Raw genomic sequence first — 17,706 nt, forward strand, 5'->3', positions numbered from 1 at the left:
CATTCACGCAGCAGCGAGTGAACTGAATGGACTGTCACTGCGGGCTGCGTGTGCAATGAGAAGAGAGGTCTTTTGTTTACTTTATCTTTGATTGTTGCTGCTAATCATTTTCAGTTTTCACTGCTAGGAAGTGAGTGTGAAGAGGAAATGGTATCAATATCCTACAAATTTCAGTCACTGAGACTGAGAATTCGCACCACTGCCTATGACTACTGATACCCCGCGGCGTGGTAGAGGAGTGTGGGTGAGCATCCAAGTCAGACTCACATGGTATGTCAGAAGTGGGAACCTAAGTAAAATGTCCCATAAGGGATGTCAGGGCGAGAGTTAGGTCGAATGACTAGAGTGGTATGTGTTAGCGCGAATTGAATGAAAAGGTGAGCATCTAAGTCAGACTCACATGGTGTGACAGAGCGTGTAGGGTGTGTTAGAGGGTGTGATAGAGCGAGCACCCAAGTAAGACTCGCATGGGACGGGTGCCTGTGTGAGCGAGAATGAGCGAGTACGTTAAGTACTGCCATCCCCCAGAAGTAGTACTGGGAGGTAGTTCTTGGGGGAAACGATGGCGGAGCCCAAGGGAGTTTAGTCGGTATTATGGCCTACCGGTACGGTCGAGTCCGACACTCCAGTACACTTCCGTGTGGTAGCTTCAGTAAAGTAATTTATCACATAGAATTGAATCCGATTTTCATCCACGGGGCACTTTCAACGGTAAACATTAATATAAACAATGCTATTTTTGCTGCATTTAGTAAGCACACTCAGTGACAGTCGAATGAATGAGTTGGTGGAGTAATCCTCTGACTATGTCATTTTATGTTTTGAATAATCATGAGATGTTTGTCAAAATTCAGACCGAAGTTGCTTCATGAAGATGAATATTTTAAGCTCTGATTGGCAGACTAGAGCCGACTATGAATGTGTCTGGAATTGAGTTGACAAGTAAAGAATGGTGGACTTAACCAAACATTTTCGATTTTTTTACATTCTGAATTCGTCACGCAAGTTCTATCAGAAGTTCAAAGCATCCCGCAAAGGCTTCGTGCCGCGAGCCGAAATGTGCAGGGATAAGGATGGGAGCATCTTGACGGATGAACGTGTGGTGATCGAAAGGTGGAAGCAGCACTACAAGAAACATTTAAATGGCACTGACAGTACAGGCAGTGAATGTCCAGGCAGCGGAGGAGATGGCTACGTCATTTCAGCGGACGATGGAAGCCAACCAGCACCCACCTTGAGGGAAGTTAAGGATGCCATCCAATAGCTTAAGACCAATAAAGGAGATGGTAAGGATGGTATCGAGGCTGAGCTCATCAGCCAGTCCGGAAAAGCTGACTAATTGTCTGCAGACTTATCAAAGCAACGCACACTGCATATGGTCCAGGACAAGATGAATACACAGCTAGGTGTTGCACGCGTTTTGGAAAGCCCCTAAAGTCTTCAGAAGTTGACATCCGTGAAAAATAAAAAAATGAAATTAGCAGATCATAAATATTGTTTTCTGAGGGACACCCTCATTCGGGTAAGTAAGATTACTCTAAACAAGTGAGCTTAAGAGCTACATAAAAAGTTTATACAGCAAAGTTGATTGGAAAAAGCTGCGCTACAACTTTGTAGAACATTTGATGTCAATATTCCGCAAAATAAAGAAAATAAAAGTTTCACATTTTTATAAAATGGCCCACCCTATTTTTCGGTAACTCTATAATAAGGGCCCGAGTATCCAGAACAACAACAACAATTTTTTTTCTTAAAAGTATGCTTTAGGCCGAAAATGCATCTTTTCTCGTAAATCTTGCAATACGATGATAATGATAAAACTTATAAAAAGTGTTTAAGCTGTAGATTTTTTTATTTTTCATTTCTCACAAATGTCACCTTCTGAAGACTTTTGGGGCTTTCCAAAACGCGTGTTTTGCTATAAGAATATCGTCTGTATCTTCTTCCATTGTCGAGTTATATCATTTTTTTTTTAAACATGATTTTAGTAAAATTGGTAAAACTTGAGGTAAAAAATAACATATCTCCAATTTTTTTTACATAATAAGGAATATGAATTTCTCTTTCAAATGCAGTGTAAACATATTTTTTTGGTCTGCCCTAACCGGAGATATCAACTTATGAAAAAATGTAATTTTGACAGAAAAACGATTATAACTTTTGATCGGTAAAAGATATTGAGCATATTTACCCATCAAAAGTTGCATTTTTTTGAGCTCTAAAAGTCACCTGAAGACGACTTTTTCGAGAAATCTAAAACAAAAAAAGTAGATCAAAAATACTGTTTTTGTGAGGTACACCCTAATCCAATTAAGTAAAATTGCTCTAAATCAGCCAACTTAAGAGCTACAGAAAAAGTTTTTTTAGCAAAATTGATTGGAATAAGCTGCGCTACAACTTTGTAGAACATATCATGTCAATATTCCGAGAAATAAAAAAAATATTTTCTATTTTTTTTATATGATGGGCCACCCTATTTTTTGGTTGCACCATAATGATGGCCTTACTATTTCGAACAATTTTGTAGAACAACAGTTTTTTTCTAAAAAATATAGTTTTGGCATAAAATGCATCTTTCCGCGTAAATCTGTATCCTGGACCATAGTGCACTGGGGAAATTGGATTTCAAAGGTGTAAACAGTTGACAACTTTCTTACGAACAACTTACATAAGAGATCAAGAGCTTATTCGAAAGAGAATTTTGCAAGGAATTCAATGAGTGCTGTTTCATAGATGTGGATCACTTCTTTAAGTAGTTTTGAGCTCGTTTTGCCCCAATGTCCAATATATCACGAGTTTTCATACTTTAAGTCATTTTACCTTTAAGACATTGTTCTAAAATTGTGTTTATCTCTTCATTGTGGATCCACAGAAGGGCATTAAATATATTTTACTGTAAAAAGTTGAAAATTTAAGAATGTTGGGGCCAAATAAGCATCGAAGTGCATTTCATGTGCAATTTTCATGTATTCTGTAACAAATATGATTTACAGATTACTGTTGATATTATTCTCCTAAAATGTTAAACAGATAATAATAAATGTTTGTCGAACAAAATCAAAACTTTTGAATAGCAAAACTTTTCGATAACACCGACAACTAGACAAGAATAATCATATTTTATGAGTCTTGATTGATTGGAGGTGATGGGAACAAACTGAATAAATGAAATGAACATTCGTAATCAAATCTAAAAAGCGAGTTTCAAGGCTAGACTAGGTGGCCATCTTGACCCTACTATTAGTGAAGACGGACCCATATAATACTTTTTCAGTGTTTTGATATTTTTTTCGAATTGTGAAATAAAAACATTCAAATGTTATCCATGCAAGTGATGGATGGTTACCTAAATGCATTGCGAAAAGTAAAAACGTGGATTTGAAAACGAAAACGAATCGATTGATATTTTTAAGTCATCGGTTTGAAAGCGCTTTATGTCGGTTTAAGAAAGTGGTGCACCATCAGTCATTCCCTGGATACTTGCCTTTTAAACGGTTTTCGTTTCTTTCCCCGCCATCCAAATTATCACGATTATTTTAAGATCACTATTTTGAAAAGGCATTTCCGCAGCAAGCAGCAAACCATCCACAAGTGTTTGATCTTCTAGGGTATTCAACACTGTTTGACCACCGTAAGTGTTAGTTTTACTGTTTTCTGTATTAGGATAATGTGAAATTGTTGTTGGGGACAAATCTTACCGCCAAGCGCCAGTTATGTGAAAACCCGAAACGTGAGGTGGCCCCTTAACTATTTTAGTATAATCAGCCCATTGACTTCATAGAACACTTCCTACGCTAACAGGGCCCTGTAGCATAATCGGGCTAATAATATTAGCTACAAGTCACAAGTCAAAAAATTACAAGTACTTGTAATTTGTGTTGCATAAAAGTGATTCGCCAACTAATAATATTAGTACTTGTATTAGTGATTTCCAATGAACAGCTCGAAGTAGCTCAAAGTTGTTCCCGTCCTGCTCGTTCTTTTGTCAACAAATGGGCATGAACAGGGCAGGGAGAATCTTCGAGCTACTTCAAGCTCTCATTGGACAGCACTATTATTAGTAAGATTGAAATGACAAGTACAAGTCTGTCAGGTTCATTTACCTGTCAAAATTCATCCAACAGTTCACTGTCAATGCGTAGAGATGTCGCAAATTAATCGATTACTTCGATTAATCGATTCATCGTTGTGGTAATCGATTAATTTTGAATCGATTATTACCCAACGATTAATCGATTCAATAATCGAGAGGAATCGTGAGTAATCGATTAGTTACTAATCGATTAATCAGAATTTTACGACATCATAAGGATGTCGAAAATTAATTGATTATTTCGATTAATCGATTCATTGTTGTGATAATCGATTAATTTTGAATCGATTACTATACAATGATTAATCGATTCAATAATCGACAAGAATCAAGAGTAATCGATTAGTAACTAATCGATTAATCGGGATTTTACGACATCTCTATCAATGCGGCGATAAAGGATTTGTTTATGTTTTTTCTGCAAGTTTGTGCACAGAATACTGCGATAGGTATACACGGAACACGAGTTTATTATCTTTCTCTCTTTAATTTATTGATTCCGCGGTTCAATCCGGTTTCGTGGTATTGGCATTTTTACAAAGAAGCACACTAGAGTGATTTTTACGTGGTTTTTATAGGCGGTTTTTGGGATTGACATGGGTTTTAATTTGGGCGATTTGTACTTGCGGGTTTGAATTTTGTGTTCAGTCCAATCATTGAAATAGTTGAAATTATTATGAAATTTAGGCGATTTCTTGAAAGATAAGTCATTTCAAAATTTAAGCTCAAAATTCTGCAAGATGCATGATCCCATTCGAGATTGGTCAATACAACAACTCACATTTGAATAAATTAAAGTTACTAAACTTTGCTTTGGGTAATATGTTTTTACGTGAATTAAGGTAAACTACGTAGGGCTAGAAGAGTCATTTTACAGAAAATTGGGTTATTGGGCCAAAGTACGGTTTTATGCGAAAACAACTCACTTTTGAGTTAGCGCCCCACCATTTGAATACTTGATGTCAGCACTCAAAGTATTTCTGCTTCCTCCATAGTTATTTGAAAAATTTCATAATTCTCAGTTTTGTATTGGAACGAGAAATTTATCCTTAGTGCATAGTATTTCACTGTATGGTAATTTAAAGCATTTTGAATGCTTGTTTCTTTTTTTGTTAAGTCTTTAAAAACAATAAAACTATGTAGAAGGTACACTGGGGGAAGTGGAAAAAGGGGGTAAGTGTAAAAATCGACTCGAAAAATTTCAATTGTACAGACTTTACAGTTACCACACCATAACATTGTGCAAAAACATAGTTTAATGTTCACACTAATACTATGTTAAAATCTGTGTTATACTTACACTAACACAGTTTACGCTGGAGCTGTCATTTTAGGTTTTGCGAGAAGTTAATTTTTGCATTCATAAAATCAATTCTTACTTGCACAAATTGTTCCTTTCTCCAGTGATTTTGCACTACAGGTGACCATTACAATACAATTAAACTAATCACATCCAATTTGTGGTGGTTTGTACCATGAAAGCAAATAATTTAAAGATTTTACACTTACCCCTGATATCAAACACTGCGGGGGAACTGGAAAATGTTCTGATCTCGCAAGTTTTTCCTTCCCTCCAGGGTATATTTTGATAGCTGTGAATCTTAATATGTTCCTTCTTTGTTATCATTGTGATTGCAGTGGTGATTGGACTACCCAAGAAACATTTTAAGTTTTATAACGCTCTTAAAGACCATAATTCACTCTACAAGAGTGTTATAAAGCCAGTATAAAACCAAAATGTTACTAGGGTAATATACATAAGAGAACGCCTGATTAATGCACCTATCGGTATTGATGCCTTTCACGTGTTTTACATATGAAAAAAAATGCACGAGAAGGATAAAAATAGCACTGAAAGGTTAATATATTCCATAATACATATTCATTTATATTCATAACAAGTTTCACCGTTGAATGCAATTTGTTGCGAACAAATCGGGTAGGGACAAGTGCATGAAAATAGGTGATAATTTTGTACGTGTAGTGCGCACACACATACATACAAATACGCACACACAGACATCATACCAATTTGTTAAACTGAGTCGATAAGTTTATAACACTGTAAGTCTCATTCTCCCTCAAAAAAGTTCATCTTTGGGGCGAACATACAGATTTTATGTACACTTAGTGTTCGAGAAGGCACAATCAGCCCTCCCCTAGCTATTTCATGAATTCATTGGGGACCTATTCCTTTAATCCAATGAAATTATTCAACAAAAGATACTCAGAGCAATTACCGTCTTGATTTTAATCATACATCCTTACTCATCACAATTGGTGGTCAAGATAACTTGGGTTTTCCACTTACCCCATTCCACTAGGGTAAGTGGAAAAATAACTCCCAAATTTCAAATATATTATTTTTATAAATTTCAAGCGGCTAAAATGGTATGAATTACCGCACAGTTGGTGCAAAATGGACTGTTTTTGGGAGGCCATTATGATTGAATGCATTTAGATCATTTAAATTGGTTTTACAATAATTTGAACATGAACTATCGATTTTTCCTTTTCCACTTCCCCCAGTGTAGCTTAATTACTTTGCACAGCTGAAATAATAAAATAAAAGCGACTTAATTAACGACTAAATTAAATTACAGCGCCATTCATACCTGTAAAAGAAAATACAAGCCATCGCAAATAATTTGTACTTGTCTTTTCTTTATGCAACAGTTACTTGTAAATTCTGCTAATATTATTAGTGCGCTTTACTTGTAATATTAGACTTGTAAATTGATACTTGTAGATTAATTATGCAACGGAAAAATACAAGTTACAAGCTACTCTACTAATATTATTAGTAAAATTTCGATTATGCTACAGGCCCCAGATAGTTGTTGCTGCGAAGCGATCTGACATTTATAAGTAAAGTTATAACGAAAATATTCATTATTATTCTTATATTTTTTTAAAATATTTTTTTTATTTTATTCAAGATTCAGTATTTCCTTAATAACTTCTCTTTCAAGCGCAATTACGCAAAGATATTAGCATTTTACTGCAGTGTTGTAGGGGTGAATTTATTTCTTTTCAAAGGTAAAAGAAACGAAATTTGCTCAAACCCCACTTCACAGAAATGCTAATAACTTAGCCGGGCAAACTCTAATCTTCTCGCGGTTTTCAGCATAACATTCTGTATTAAATTCTTCAAGATCTAAATGAGTATCATAATTCTTCATCGTAAGTTGTGCCGTCCAACTGTAATTCACTGTTTTTGGATGTTTCTGCGTACATTTTTCCATATAAACTTCCAACGAGTTTATTTTAAAATTTATTTGTTGTTGTAACGCATGTTTGTAACATTTGCATTTTGGTTGATTTTATGAATCGTTTGTCAATCCTCTCCACAAATAAGCAAGGTAGTAAAGCCTATTTACTGTTGTGGGATTAGATGCAGTAAATTAAGTTTTCTGAACGATTCACAGGCTTTTTACAAAATAAACAAAAATGCGTGTGTTACAAATATGCGATCGTGGGCAGTACACTCGACAGCTATAAATCACTAGCCTTAAAGCAATATCACATGCTTGAAAACCGACTCAAAACTGACAAGCTAATAGCTGCGCTCGCCAAACCTACCATGAGTTTGGTTCAACTCGTCGTAAACTAAGAAAAGGATTATTATGAAGCTGCGGAGATCATCAATCACAGGAATGTTATGTTTTATGCCGCACTCTAAGCTCAACGGCTGACGACTATTCTGGGAACGGCAGGATACCCAATTTTTAGACTTCAACCCATCAGGATTGTTTTCGTTTTTGACAAACCGTAAGTTCAGCAACTTTGGCACAATAAGAACGATTGGGATAATGTTGTAGAGTAGACGACAACATTAATCAACAGCGGATCGAGCTACTAATATTCTTACAATTTCTGAAAAAGTTTTCTATTCCTCGCCAAGTAACCACCGATGGTGCAGAGCAGTACGAGCTGCTTGGATCCGAGGACGGCTGATATCACGAGGCGCGATTGATAAACGAGGTGACTTCAAATATTTACATTAGTCTCCAACACATATCGTATTGGTCTGATAGCCAAATCGTGTAAACTTGGCTTCAAACGCATCCTACCTAACTTGAAATCTTTGTCCGCATTCGCATAGCAAAGAGGAGAAGGTTTGAACTGAAGAAGGATGGTGTAAAATTTAACAACGAGTCAATCACCGAGATAAAATCAGCCCTAAAAATGACCTTTCCGACAACGAGTTGCCCGAGCTAAAATGAGCAACAGTGACAAAGTCAACAATCATCGAAGAAGCACTCCTTGTATTTCTAAACCTTCTACAAACTTCAGCAAATCATCGCATTTACAGCGACATTATCTTTTAAGCACTCTCACAGTTATTAACTGCGAGGTTTCTAAGCCAAGTTACCATTTCTGCATTCTTATATCATGAGGCTAACACGATGGATACTTTTATGCCCAGGAGATAATTTCTAAACCGAAAATTGCCTAGACCGGCACTGGGAATCGAACCCAGCCGCCCTGAGCATGGTCTTGCTTTGTAGCTGCGCATCTTACCGCACGGCTAAGGAGGGCCCACACGAGTTATTCCACCATCAGCCTGATATCGACCGCATCATCCAGCACTGCCAGATAGGTATAGGAAATTAAATTGCATTTTATCCCACTTGGCGCTCCCGAGTTCATTGGCTTGTGAGAAGCTGCTGTACTGACGAACACACATCGAAAACGAATAGTATGCCACTTAGGGCTTACTATTGGAGGAAACTTTTGATCGTCACTAAGTTGAAAAACTGACGACGGTTGTACTGCGGTAGGTTAGTGATGCTCAGCGTTTTGAGCGTTTTTTTTAGAAGTTAGTACTTGGACAAAAGCTTAAAGTATTAAAACGGATATTGGTGTTAAAATCACTCCGTAAGACTTAATCAAAGGAATATCACAGTGCGGGCCGCACTTTTGTTTTGCTTTGATCGTTTCGTACGGAGTGAATTTAACACCAATATTTGTTTTAAAACCCTCATTGATAAATATATTTAAAAGCTTTCGATCAAGTACTAACTTGTAAGGTCAAAGCTCATTTTTGTTGCGTGAGAAGCAAATTAAGGAAAAAACGCCACCACAACAAATTTAGTTTTCTTCTTCTGTCTCCACTCTTGAATTTTTTCAAGTCAAATTTAATCATTTGAGCAGAGAGATTCCGGAGTTTTGGCGGAAAAGCAATAAAATTTTGAACCTTCCATCATAGAACATTCTTTAAGAAAACTGAGTTTTTTGCCGATACAAATATTTAACAACTATTTTGTCTCGTCGAACTTTTTTTTGCCAAAAAATAATATTTTGAGGGGGCAACAAAATAACAAACAAATAATATTTTGAGGGGCAACAAAATAAAATTTGGATAATTTTGCTGATTTTCAAAACATTTTTTGATTTTTTTCATTTTACTATTTATTTTTTATTACCCCCCCCCTTTACCTTGCGGAGACCAGTAGGACAAAAAGTTAATTAAATATTTGTAAAGGCAGTATTTATTTGAATAAAGAGTTGAGAAAAAAAATTCGACTTCCTCCTTTCACTGATATCCCAATTAGTAACTCGTTCAACCAAAGAACGGATTAATCTTGAAAATCTACATTTGTCGATTGTTACAAATATGCGAGCATGGGCAGTGTAGTAAAATAAAAATTTCTACTTACATTCCGTTGGCAGCATACTAACAAAGTTATCGGGAAACACTCCGACGCGTCCTTTCAATTCACCCTTCCACCATCCTTTGTCCGGCAGGTCCTTGCTCAGAATGGTAATCACGTCTCCTTCGACGAGTCGCAGCTCGTCCTCGTTGGCCGGTGCATACGCAAACAAAACCTTGCACTGCTCCCGGACCGGTTTCGGCGGAAGCGATGGAGCGTCGTGTGGCAGTTGGGTCGGTATCACCTCGTCCAGATTCTCCCGGGAACTGTTCAGACTGCTGCGGCTTTTGTTCAAGCTGTTAGATTTGGATAGGCTTCCCGTTAGGCCGGTGGGAAGAACGGGGACACCGCCCACCGTTCCGGAGCCTTCCACCTGGAGGGGCGGCTTCGAACCGATACTGCTCTTTCGATTGGCCGACATGGGCGATGCCGACTCGATTATCTCGACGAAGTTTGAGGGAAAAACTCCCGTTTTGCCTTTTAGTTTGCCTTTCCACCAGCCTTCCTCCACCTGGAATTGAATTTAGTATTAGAATGATAAATAGAAATAGAGATAGAAAAAAAATGCGAATTACACAACTCAGCACTGCTCTGCATAAGGCAGCTCGATTTTTTTTGGTTCAAAACTATATTAATTTGAATTCCTTTGAACGTCGATGCTACCCAAATAAAATACGAATGCATATATTATGGTAATTTTTACTTGAACTACTCAAAGAGCGTTATAATACGATGCGCAAAGTTCTAACTAGATACGTATGTAACACTATTTAAGCAAAACCTAACAAAAATTAAAGTATTGAAACATTACATCTATGCAAACAACAATACTTACTTCCTCGAAGATTTCCACGATATCCCCTACGGCCAGCGTGAGTTCATCGGGTTTGTTCTCCTGGTAGCTATAGATGACCTTACATCGTCGGTTTTGGGCGGCTGTTTTGTCTCTGCAAACATTGGCAAACAAGATTGTATCGAATTTGCAAGGGAAAATTTAATCTACGGAGTTCCTTACCTTAAAACGACTGGGTTTGTGTCGTCTGGTTCGAGCACCCGGACAAAGTTGTCCGGAAACATACCGGTCCGGCCGGTACCTAACAGTGTGCCTTCCCACCAGCCGCCCGGCTGAATTTTGATGTTTGTAATGGTGGCACCTCGCTTCAGCGACAGCTCATCCGACTCTTTGGCGCTGTAGTCGTACTCTACGATGGCACTGACTGTAACAAGAGAAACAAACAAGACGGGAGTTGAATATTTGATTGCAGGCATAAAGGGCAAGTTTGGAATACTAACTACAATAACAAGGGCGTGTGCAATGATTAGCTGGCGGTGACACATCAAACAAAGATCCTCAAAATTTGTTTCATGAAATTTAAGTAGAATAAAATACTCAAGTAACAATTTGAGGTTTCTCAGTTTTACAGCGGTTGTTATAATAACACTAAACTCAAACCTCCCCACGTTTTTATATTGCTTTATCAACGTGAATTTTACATTGGTTTTAGTGTTTCACTAGTCAATGATGATGTCAGAGTAAGGATACCAGCCTCCCTCAGGTTCAACCGAGGGAACTCCGCAAACAATGAACACAAATAATTAACAGATAAAGGGTGAAACAAAGCAAATTTAAAATTAATCATATTAAAATAAACTCTAAAATTTTGTTGGGTAATGAAAGTTTGTCGATATTGAGGTATGGTAAAATGTACGGCCGGAGGGTAGTCCAGTCAGTCTTCCACGTTGGAATCACTCATCCGGTCGATTAAATCGATTAATCGATTCATCGTTGTGATAATCGATTAATTTTTAATCGATTACTACCCAACGGTTGATCGATTTGATAATCGACAAAGTGTTCGGATGCAACGGAACCGTCCCGACATACCCGGAGACGAGGAAAAAACCGTGTGTTTTTCACTTGAAAAAATATAACCCCTTTTTTACATCTATTCAACATGAGAATTTGTTTTACAACAAATACAAAAAAAAAGAAAACAAGCTTTTATGACATTTTGGTGCAAGGTAGTTGCGCTGATGAAGTGTGAGGTAGTACTGGGGGTTCGCACCGGAACATTCTCCCCGCCTTGAGACCATGTGGCTCAATCCGATTCTATAACGCAGATCTTCTGAATAGGGCGCTGGTATTCGGTTTGGTCCCATCGTAAGGTCACAGTTTTAACAATTCCTGATGAGTCCGGATGGAGCCAATTGAGCCGGCGGTAGATTTTCGTTCTTAATCAACACCAGTTGATTCTCCTTCAAGTTGTTCTTCGTAAGACTCCACTTCGTACGTGGCTGTAAGGTGCTACATACTCTTCACGCCATCGTTTCCATATGTCTTCACTTTGTTTCTGCAATGCTTGCCACTTATCTAGACGATTGGTTGGGATGTGCCGCAGTCCAGGTTCAGGTATTAGATTCAATGGCTGTCCTACCAGAAAATGACCTGGCGTTAAGGCCTCGTAACTATCCGGATTGCTCGAAAGAGCACAGAGTGGCCTGGCGTTAAGGCAGGCCTCTACCTGAGACAGAATAGTAGAGAACTCTTCGAAGGTGACAGCTTCAAATCCAACAACCGCGGTGATGTGCCTTTTAGCACTCTTCACGGCGCAAATTCCCCCACGATGGGGTGCCAAGGGAGGGTTGAAGACCCATTTGATGCCTTGATTGATAAGAAAACGCTCAACAGTCTTACTGCTGCTTTCCAATGAACGTTGAAGGTCTTGAAGCCATCGATCAGTACCAACAAAATTGGTACCATTGTCTGGCCAGATTTCGTTGGGATACCCACGTCATTCAATGAATCGCTTGAGAGCGGCGATAAAAGCATTGCTTGAAAGGTCACTGGCAGCCTCCAAGTGGACTGCCTTGGTCGACATACAAACAAACACTGCCATGTAACCCTTGGATGTTTTGACTCCCCGGACGCACGTTGCATGAATCTTAAAAGGACCAGCGTAATCCACGCCAACGTGTGTGAATGCTCTTGTGGCCATCATTTATAGACGGGCAGGCTGCCCATAAGCTGATTGGCAGTTTGCCTCGTCAACCTTACACCTCGAACGTACTCATGAACTACACGACGAACCGCTGACTGTAGTCCAACAATCCAGTACTGTTGAGTGTTGGTTCACGGTAGCTGTCAGTAGTGTTGGACCCGCATGTAGATTCTGTAGGTGAAGTTCTTTAAGAAGAAGCTCCGTCAATCTATGATCACGTGGGATTATGATAGGATGTTTCACGTCGAACGAGTTAGTTGAGTATTGCAGCCGTCCACCCACGCGCATCGTTCCATGGTCGTCCAAAAATGGGTGTAGCGCCGCTAGTCTGTGCTTGACCGGCAACTCCCTTCCTTTAGCCAGCAGTTCCAGTTCTTGCTTGTACACGTCAAATTGTGCAGCTCTCGCCAACTGCGTTCAAGCTGCATACAGTTCACTTGGTGTTAATGCTGATTCCACCCGATTTCCTCTTGCTGCTTGAAGAAAACGTTTCACATACGCTAAGGCAGGAATTACCAAACCGTAGCTGGAACGTCGGCTAAGTAGTTGCCGTTCTATATCGTAATTGCTTCTAATGTACATCGGGGTGGTATGTAGTACCTTGAGTTTGCGTATCTCGAGATGATCTTCATCGACGACTGGATCGTAGAGTTCAATCTTATGAAATTCCTGATCCAGGTGGTTGCAGCCACTGCGGTCCCTCAAACCAAAGTTAGAATAGAAGGACACGAATTCTTCGGGAGAAAGGCCACGAGAGGCACAGTCTGCAAGGTTATCTTGGCTGCTGACATGATTCCAGCACTCGCGAGGCAGGGATTCTAGTATTGTGGAAATGCGATTTGCGACATAGGTCTTCCACTTACGGCAACCACTGAAGCACAATAGTGCTGTCCGTCCATGCCCAATGTTGTACTCTGAGGTGGGGGAGAGCTTGAGTAATTCGCATCATAAGTTTTGCCAATAGTACCGCTGCGTTCAACTCCAAGCGCGGCAGCGAAACTTGTTTGATAGGGGCCACCTTGGTTTTGGCGGCGCAAGGTTCACAAAAACATTTCCAGCTTCGTCTCTCGCTCGGCTGTATACTACCGCACTGTACGCCATCTCGGAGGCATCTGAAAACCCGTGTGATTCCAGTGTGCCGTTGAAATTCACTACAAACCGTGGGATTCGAATTTGCTCCAAATGGTGCAGACCTTCCCTGATCTCCTTCCATGATACCTGAACTGTCGCAGGCAAGAGATCGTCCCACGATACTTCGCTCAACCACAGTTGTTGAAAAATGATCTTGATTTTCACTATAACTGGAGACAACCACCCGTACGGATCAAAGAGCCTCGATGAGTCCGAGAGTAATTGTCTTTTGGTGTTTACGCTGTTCACTGAAAGGCTGACCTTGGATGAAAACACGTCTTCGGTAAGCAGCCAGTTGATACCAAGTGCCTTGATTGCATCCGGCTGCTCAGCAAGCTTCATCACTAATGGTTCTTGTTTCACACATTCACCTTCTCTGGCAGCAGCTCTGGTCGATTGGATGACCATTTCCGTAGGTTAAATCCCGCGGAGCTCAGAATCTCGCAAACTTGATTTTTTAGGTTTCTTGCTTCGTTGATGTTCTTCGCTCCAAATAAAAAATCGTCCATGTACATGTCGAGTGCTATCTTCAGAGCAGCTACTGGATACAAAGATTCATAATTTCTTGCTGCTTTCCGCATAGCTTGAATTGCTAGATACGATGCTGGCTTCGTGCCGTATGTGACTGTGCTTGATGGGTTCTTCGGTCAAAAATGTCAAGTCAAAAATGCTTGATGGATTCTTTGGGATCTCCCCGCCATACCACTCGTTGATAGTCTCTGTCTAGCGGATGAACCCAGACTTGGCGGAACGTCTTTTCCGCATCTGCTGCGAATGCGACTTCATTTGATCTGAAGCGCAAATGAATATCGAAAAGTTCCTGATTCATATTTGGTCCGGCTAAGAGACCCTGACCCTGATGCGTTGGAGGCCTCGAAAATAACGGGTAGCTTTGTTGTCTCGCTTTCCATCTTTACCACCGCATGGTGCGATAGGTAGAAGCTCTTCTACTGGTTCTACCTTTAGCTCGCTCGTTGGTACTTCCTCCATGTATTCAAGGTATTCTTCGATAAAACTTGAATACTGCTGTTTGAAAACCGGATCTCGTACGAAACGTTTCTTCATAGATCTCAACCGATTGATCCAACAACTCGCCAGGCTTCGAATCGTCCTTAAGCAATCGAACGATAAAGCGAATTGTCACGAGTAGTGGTGGACCTGAAGAAATCAACCGCCGCTTGGTCAGAAGGAGTGAGCTGCTGTGCCTTCGGAATCTCCTCCTGTTCCCAGAATTGTCGCAATGTACGATTGATGTCTATCTCCACATGTAGGGTTATAATGGAGAAATTGCTGGGAACTCCTGCTGTGTAAATTGATTGATTGCCGCACACGATCCAACCGGAACCCGTATTCTGAGCGACGGGGGTACCGAATTCGTCCTTGACTTGCCCGGGTTGGAGAATGGCAAGAAAGACATCAGATCTCAGGATGATGTCTACTGGACCCGGTTGATTGTATGCCGGATCCGCCAGAGCTTCATGGATCTCCTTATGTAGGAATAGCTTCGAATTTGATTGAACGCGTTGTACAGGCTGCGTTGACGTAAGCTTGCCCATTACGAATGCACTGGTTTGCAGAATCACGGTATTATTATATCGTTTGGTTGGGTATCGGTTGGCCAAGCTTCAGAATTCCTCGGGTTGTCCCCGCCGGCTGCTGCGCCAGTTCCTCTTCTCTGTTTGGACAGTTTTCTTCCCTGAATCCTTCCGCTGACTATCCGCTGCTGCTTTCTTGGAAAACGCCATACAGGTTTTAAGTGCATCGCACCGATTATCGCACCAGGTTCACTAATCAACTGTCAAAACCATGCTGGTGGGCGGGACGGGGCGGAATAAACAAGCAGACGGGAAAAAACCAAACTGTCCGTTTGTTCGAGTAAAGGTTCCCCCAAACACACGCGACACAACAACCGCGACGCGATTCTATCGCATGGCGACTGCGATTCTGTCGCCGTTGGTATGGAAGCGTAAATGGAACATTGCCTGCAGCGACCCAACGATAGAATCGCGGCGACTAGTTGTCGCCATCGCGGCGATGAAATCGCTTACGTTTGGGGGATCCTTGAAATGCGCGCGGAAATTATTTTTTTCGGGAATTTTTTTATATTTGTTATTTTAGTTTTAAATGATGTTAATTCGGTACTGTTGTCTTGATTCAGTTTTAAAAAGTTATTCAGATGTTCATTCAGGGGTTTTCTCACAAATTGTATCCTAAATTAGGTCGGTGGATGAAATTAGTTTGGGAATTGCCCTTGAAACCCGTTCACAAATTAGAATTTTTTTAAATAATATCCAGTATTACTTTTGAAATTCTTCCAACAACTCCTTCGTGCATTTCAGAATTTTCTTCTGGAATTCTGCCAGAAATTACTTCAGTAATTCTTTATTGAATCCTTGTATGCATTCATTGGCGATATCTTTCAGACATTCCTCCATATTTTTCCAACGGATTCCTAGGAAATGAATTCTTTTGAAAATTCTTCTACGAATATCTTTGAATGCTGTTCCAGGATTTTCTCTGGAAGTTGCTGGATTAATTTAAAAATTCCGGCAATAACTCCTCCAGGAATACAAGAACTTACTCGAAGTTTCCTTCAGGAATCGCTACGCAAGTTTCGTACATAAATGCCCCCGGAGCATTTGAGCAACTCATCCGAAAGTATCTTAAGGAATTCCTCTGGAAGTTCTTTTAGGAATTCCTATGGAATTTCCTTGAGGAATTGTTCTGGAACTTCTTTGAGGCATTCCTTCGGAATTTCCTTGAGGAATTGTTCTGGAACTTCTTTGAGGCATTCTTCCGCAAGTTCCCTGAGGAATTCCACAGGAAGTACCTTGATCTCTTCCTGCGGAAGTTTCTTTGAAAACTCCTCCAGAAGTTTCTTGAGGAATTCCTCTGGAATTGGAGGAGCTCTTCCAGAAATTCTTGAAGGAGTTCTATCAAAAGTTCTTCAAAGAAATCCTCCGCAAAATCCTCCAGAAATTCCCCCGGAAGTTTCTTCACGAGTTTCACCGGAAGCTAACACAAATTCCTACGAAAATTCCTCCAGGAAGCAGGAAGATTTTTGAAGAAATTCCTGGAGGAATTTATGGAGAAGTTCCTGAAGGAACTTCCGGAGGAGTTCCTGGAGGAAATAGCGGAGAAAATCCGGTAGGAACTTCCGGAGAATTTACTTGAGGAACTCTCGAATGAATTCCTGAAGGACATTTCGAAGGAATCCCTGAAGGAACTTTGGCAGGAAATCATGTAGAAATCTTCAGAGGAATTCCTCAAGATACTTCCGGAGGAATACCTCAAGGAACTTCCTCAGGAATTCCTCAAGGAACTTTCGGAGGATTTCCTCAAGTAACATGTAAGAATGAAAATTGCGGGGGAATTTTTGAAGGAAACTTCAAGTAAATTCCTAAAGGAAACGTTGTTAAGTTTTCCATGTTGAACTATTGAAAGATTAGGAATTTCAGAAGGAAATACTAGCATTAAGGTAGCCTCACACCTCGGGAATTTGACCCGTGGATTTTTTAATATATGTTCGGGATTTGGACACAAAAATTCAAAATCCCGGCCCCATTTAAAATGCACGGGGTCCAAAAACCGGCAGTAAATTTTCCCGAGGAGCGAGGAAAAAAATAACGAATCCTGGAGAATTTTTATCATATGCTTCTGAGTGTTTTTTTTCTGAAAAAAAACTTCTACAGAAATAGTAATTGGAATATAAATATGATTTATTAGATGAATTCTTGTAGAATAGAATTCTATACCGTCGCCCTCTAGATCGATTTCAGTTCGAGCTTGATGTACATAAACACAGAAGAGCTCAAAACGATTCGAT

General features: G+C 39.9%; 1 protein-coding gene across 3 annotated transcripts in view; it reads right to left on the minus strand.

The window, feature by feature from the left end:
• LOC134202528 (SH3 domain-containing kinase-binding protein 1) overlaps positions 1–17,706 on the minus strand; it is a 96,057-nt gene that overhangs the window by 18,253 nt on the left and 60,098 nt on the right. For all 3 annotated transcript variants that reach the window (XM_062677543.1, XM_062677550.1, XM_062677537.1), the window contains 3 exons: positions 10,766–10,967; positions 10,586–10,697; positions 9,757–10,261 (listed from right to left, as the gene is read on the minus strand). In XM_062677543.1, coding sequence (XP_062533527.1) covers positions 9,757–10,261; positions 10,586–10,697; positions 10,766–10,967 — 819 coding nt within the window. The remainder of the gene's footprint in view (positions 1–9,756; positions 10,262–10,585; positions 10,698–10,765; positions 10,968–17,706) is intronic.

The sequence above is a fragment of the Armigeres subalbatus genome, chromosome 1 (genome assembly GCF_024139115.2).
Source record: "Armigeres subalbatus isolate Guangzhou_Male chromosome 1, GZ_Asu_2, whole genome shotgun sequence".
NCBI lineage: Eukaryota > Metazoa > Arthropoda > Insecta > Diptera > Culicidae > Armigeres > Armigeres subalbatus.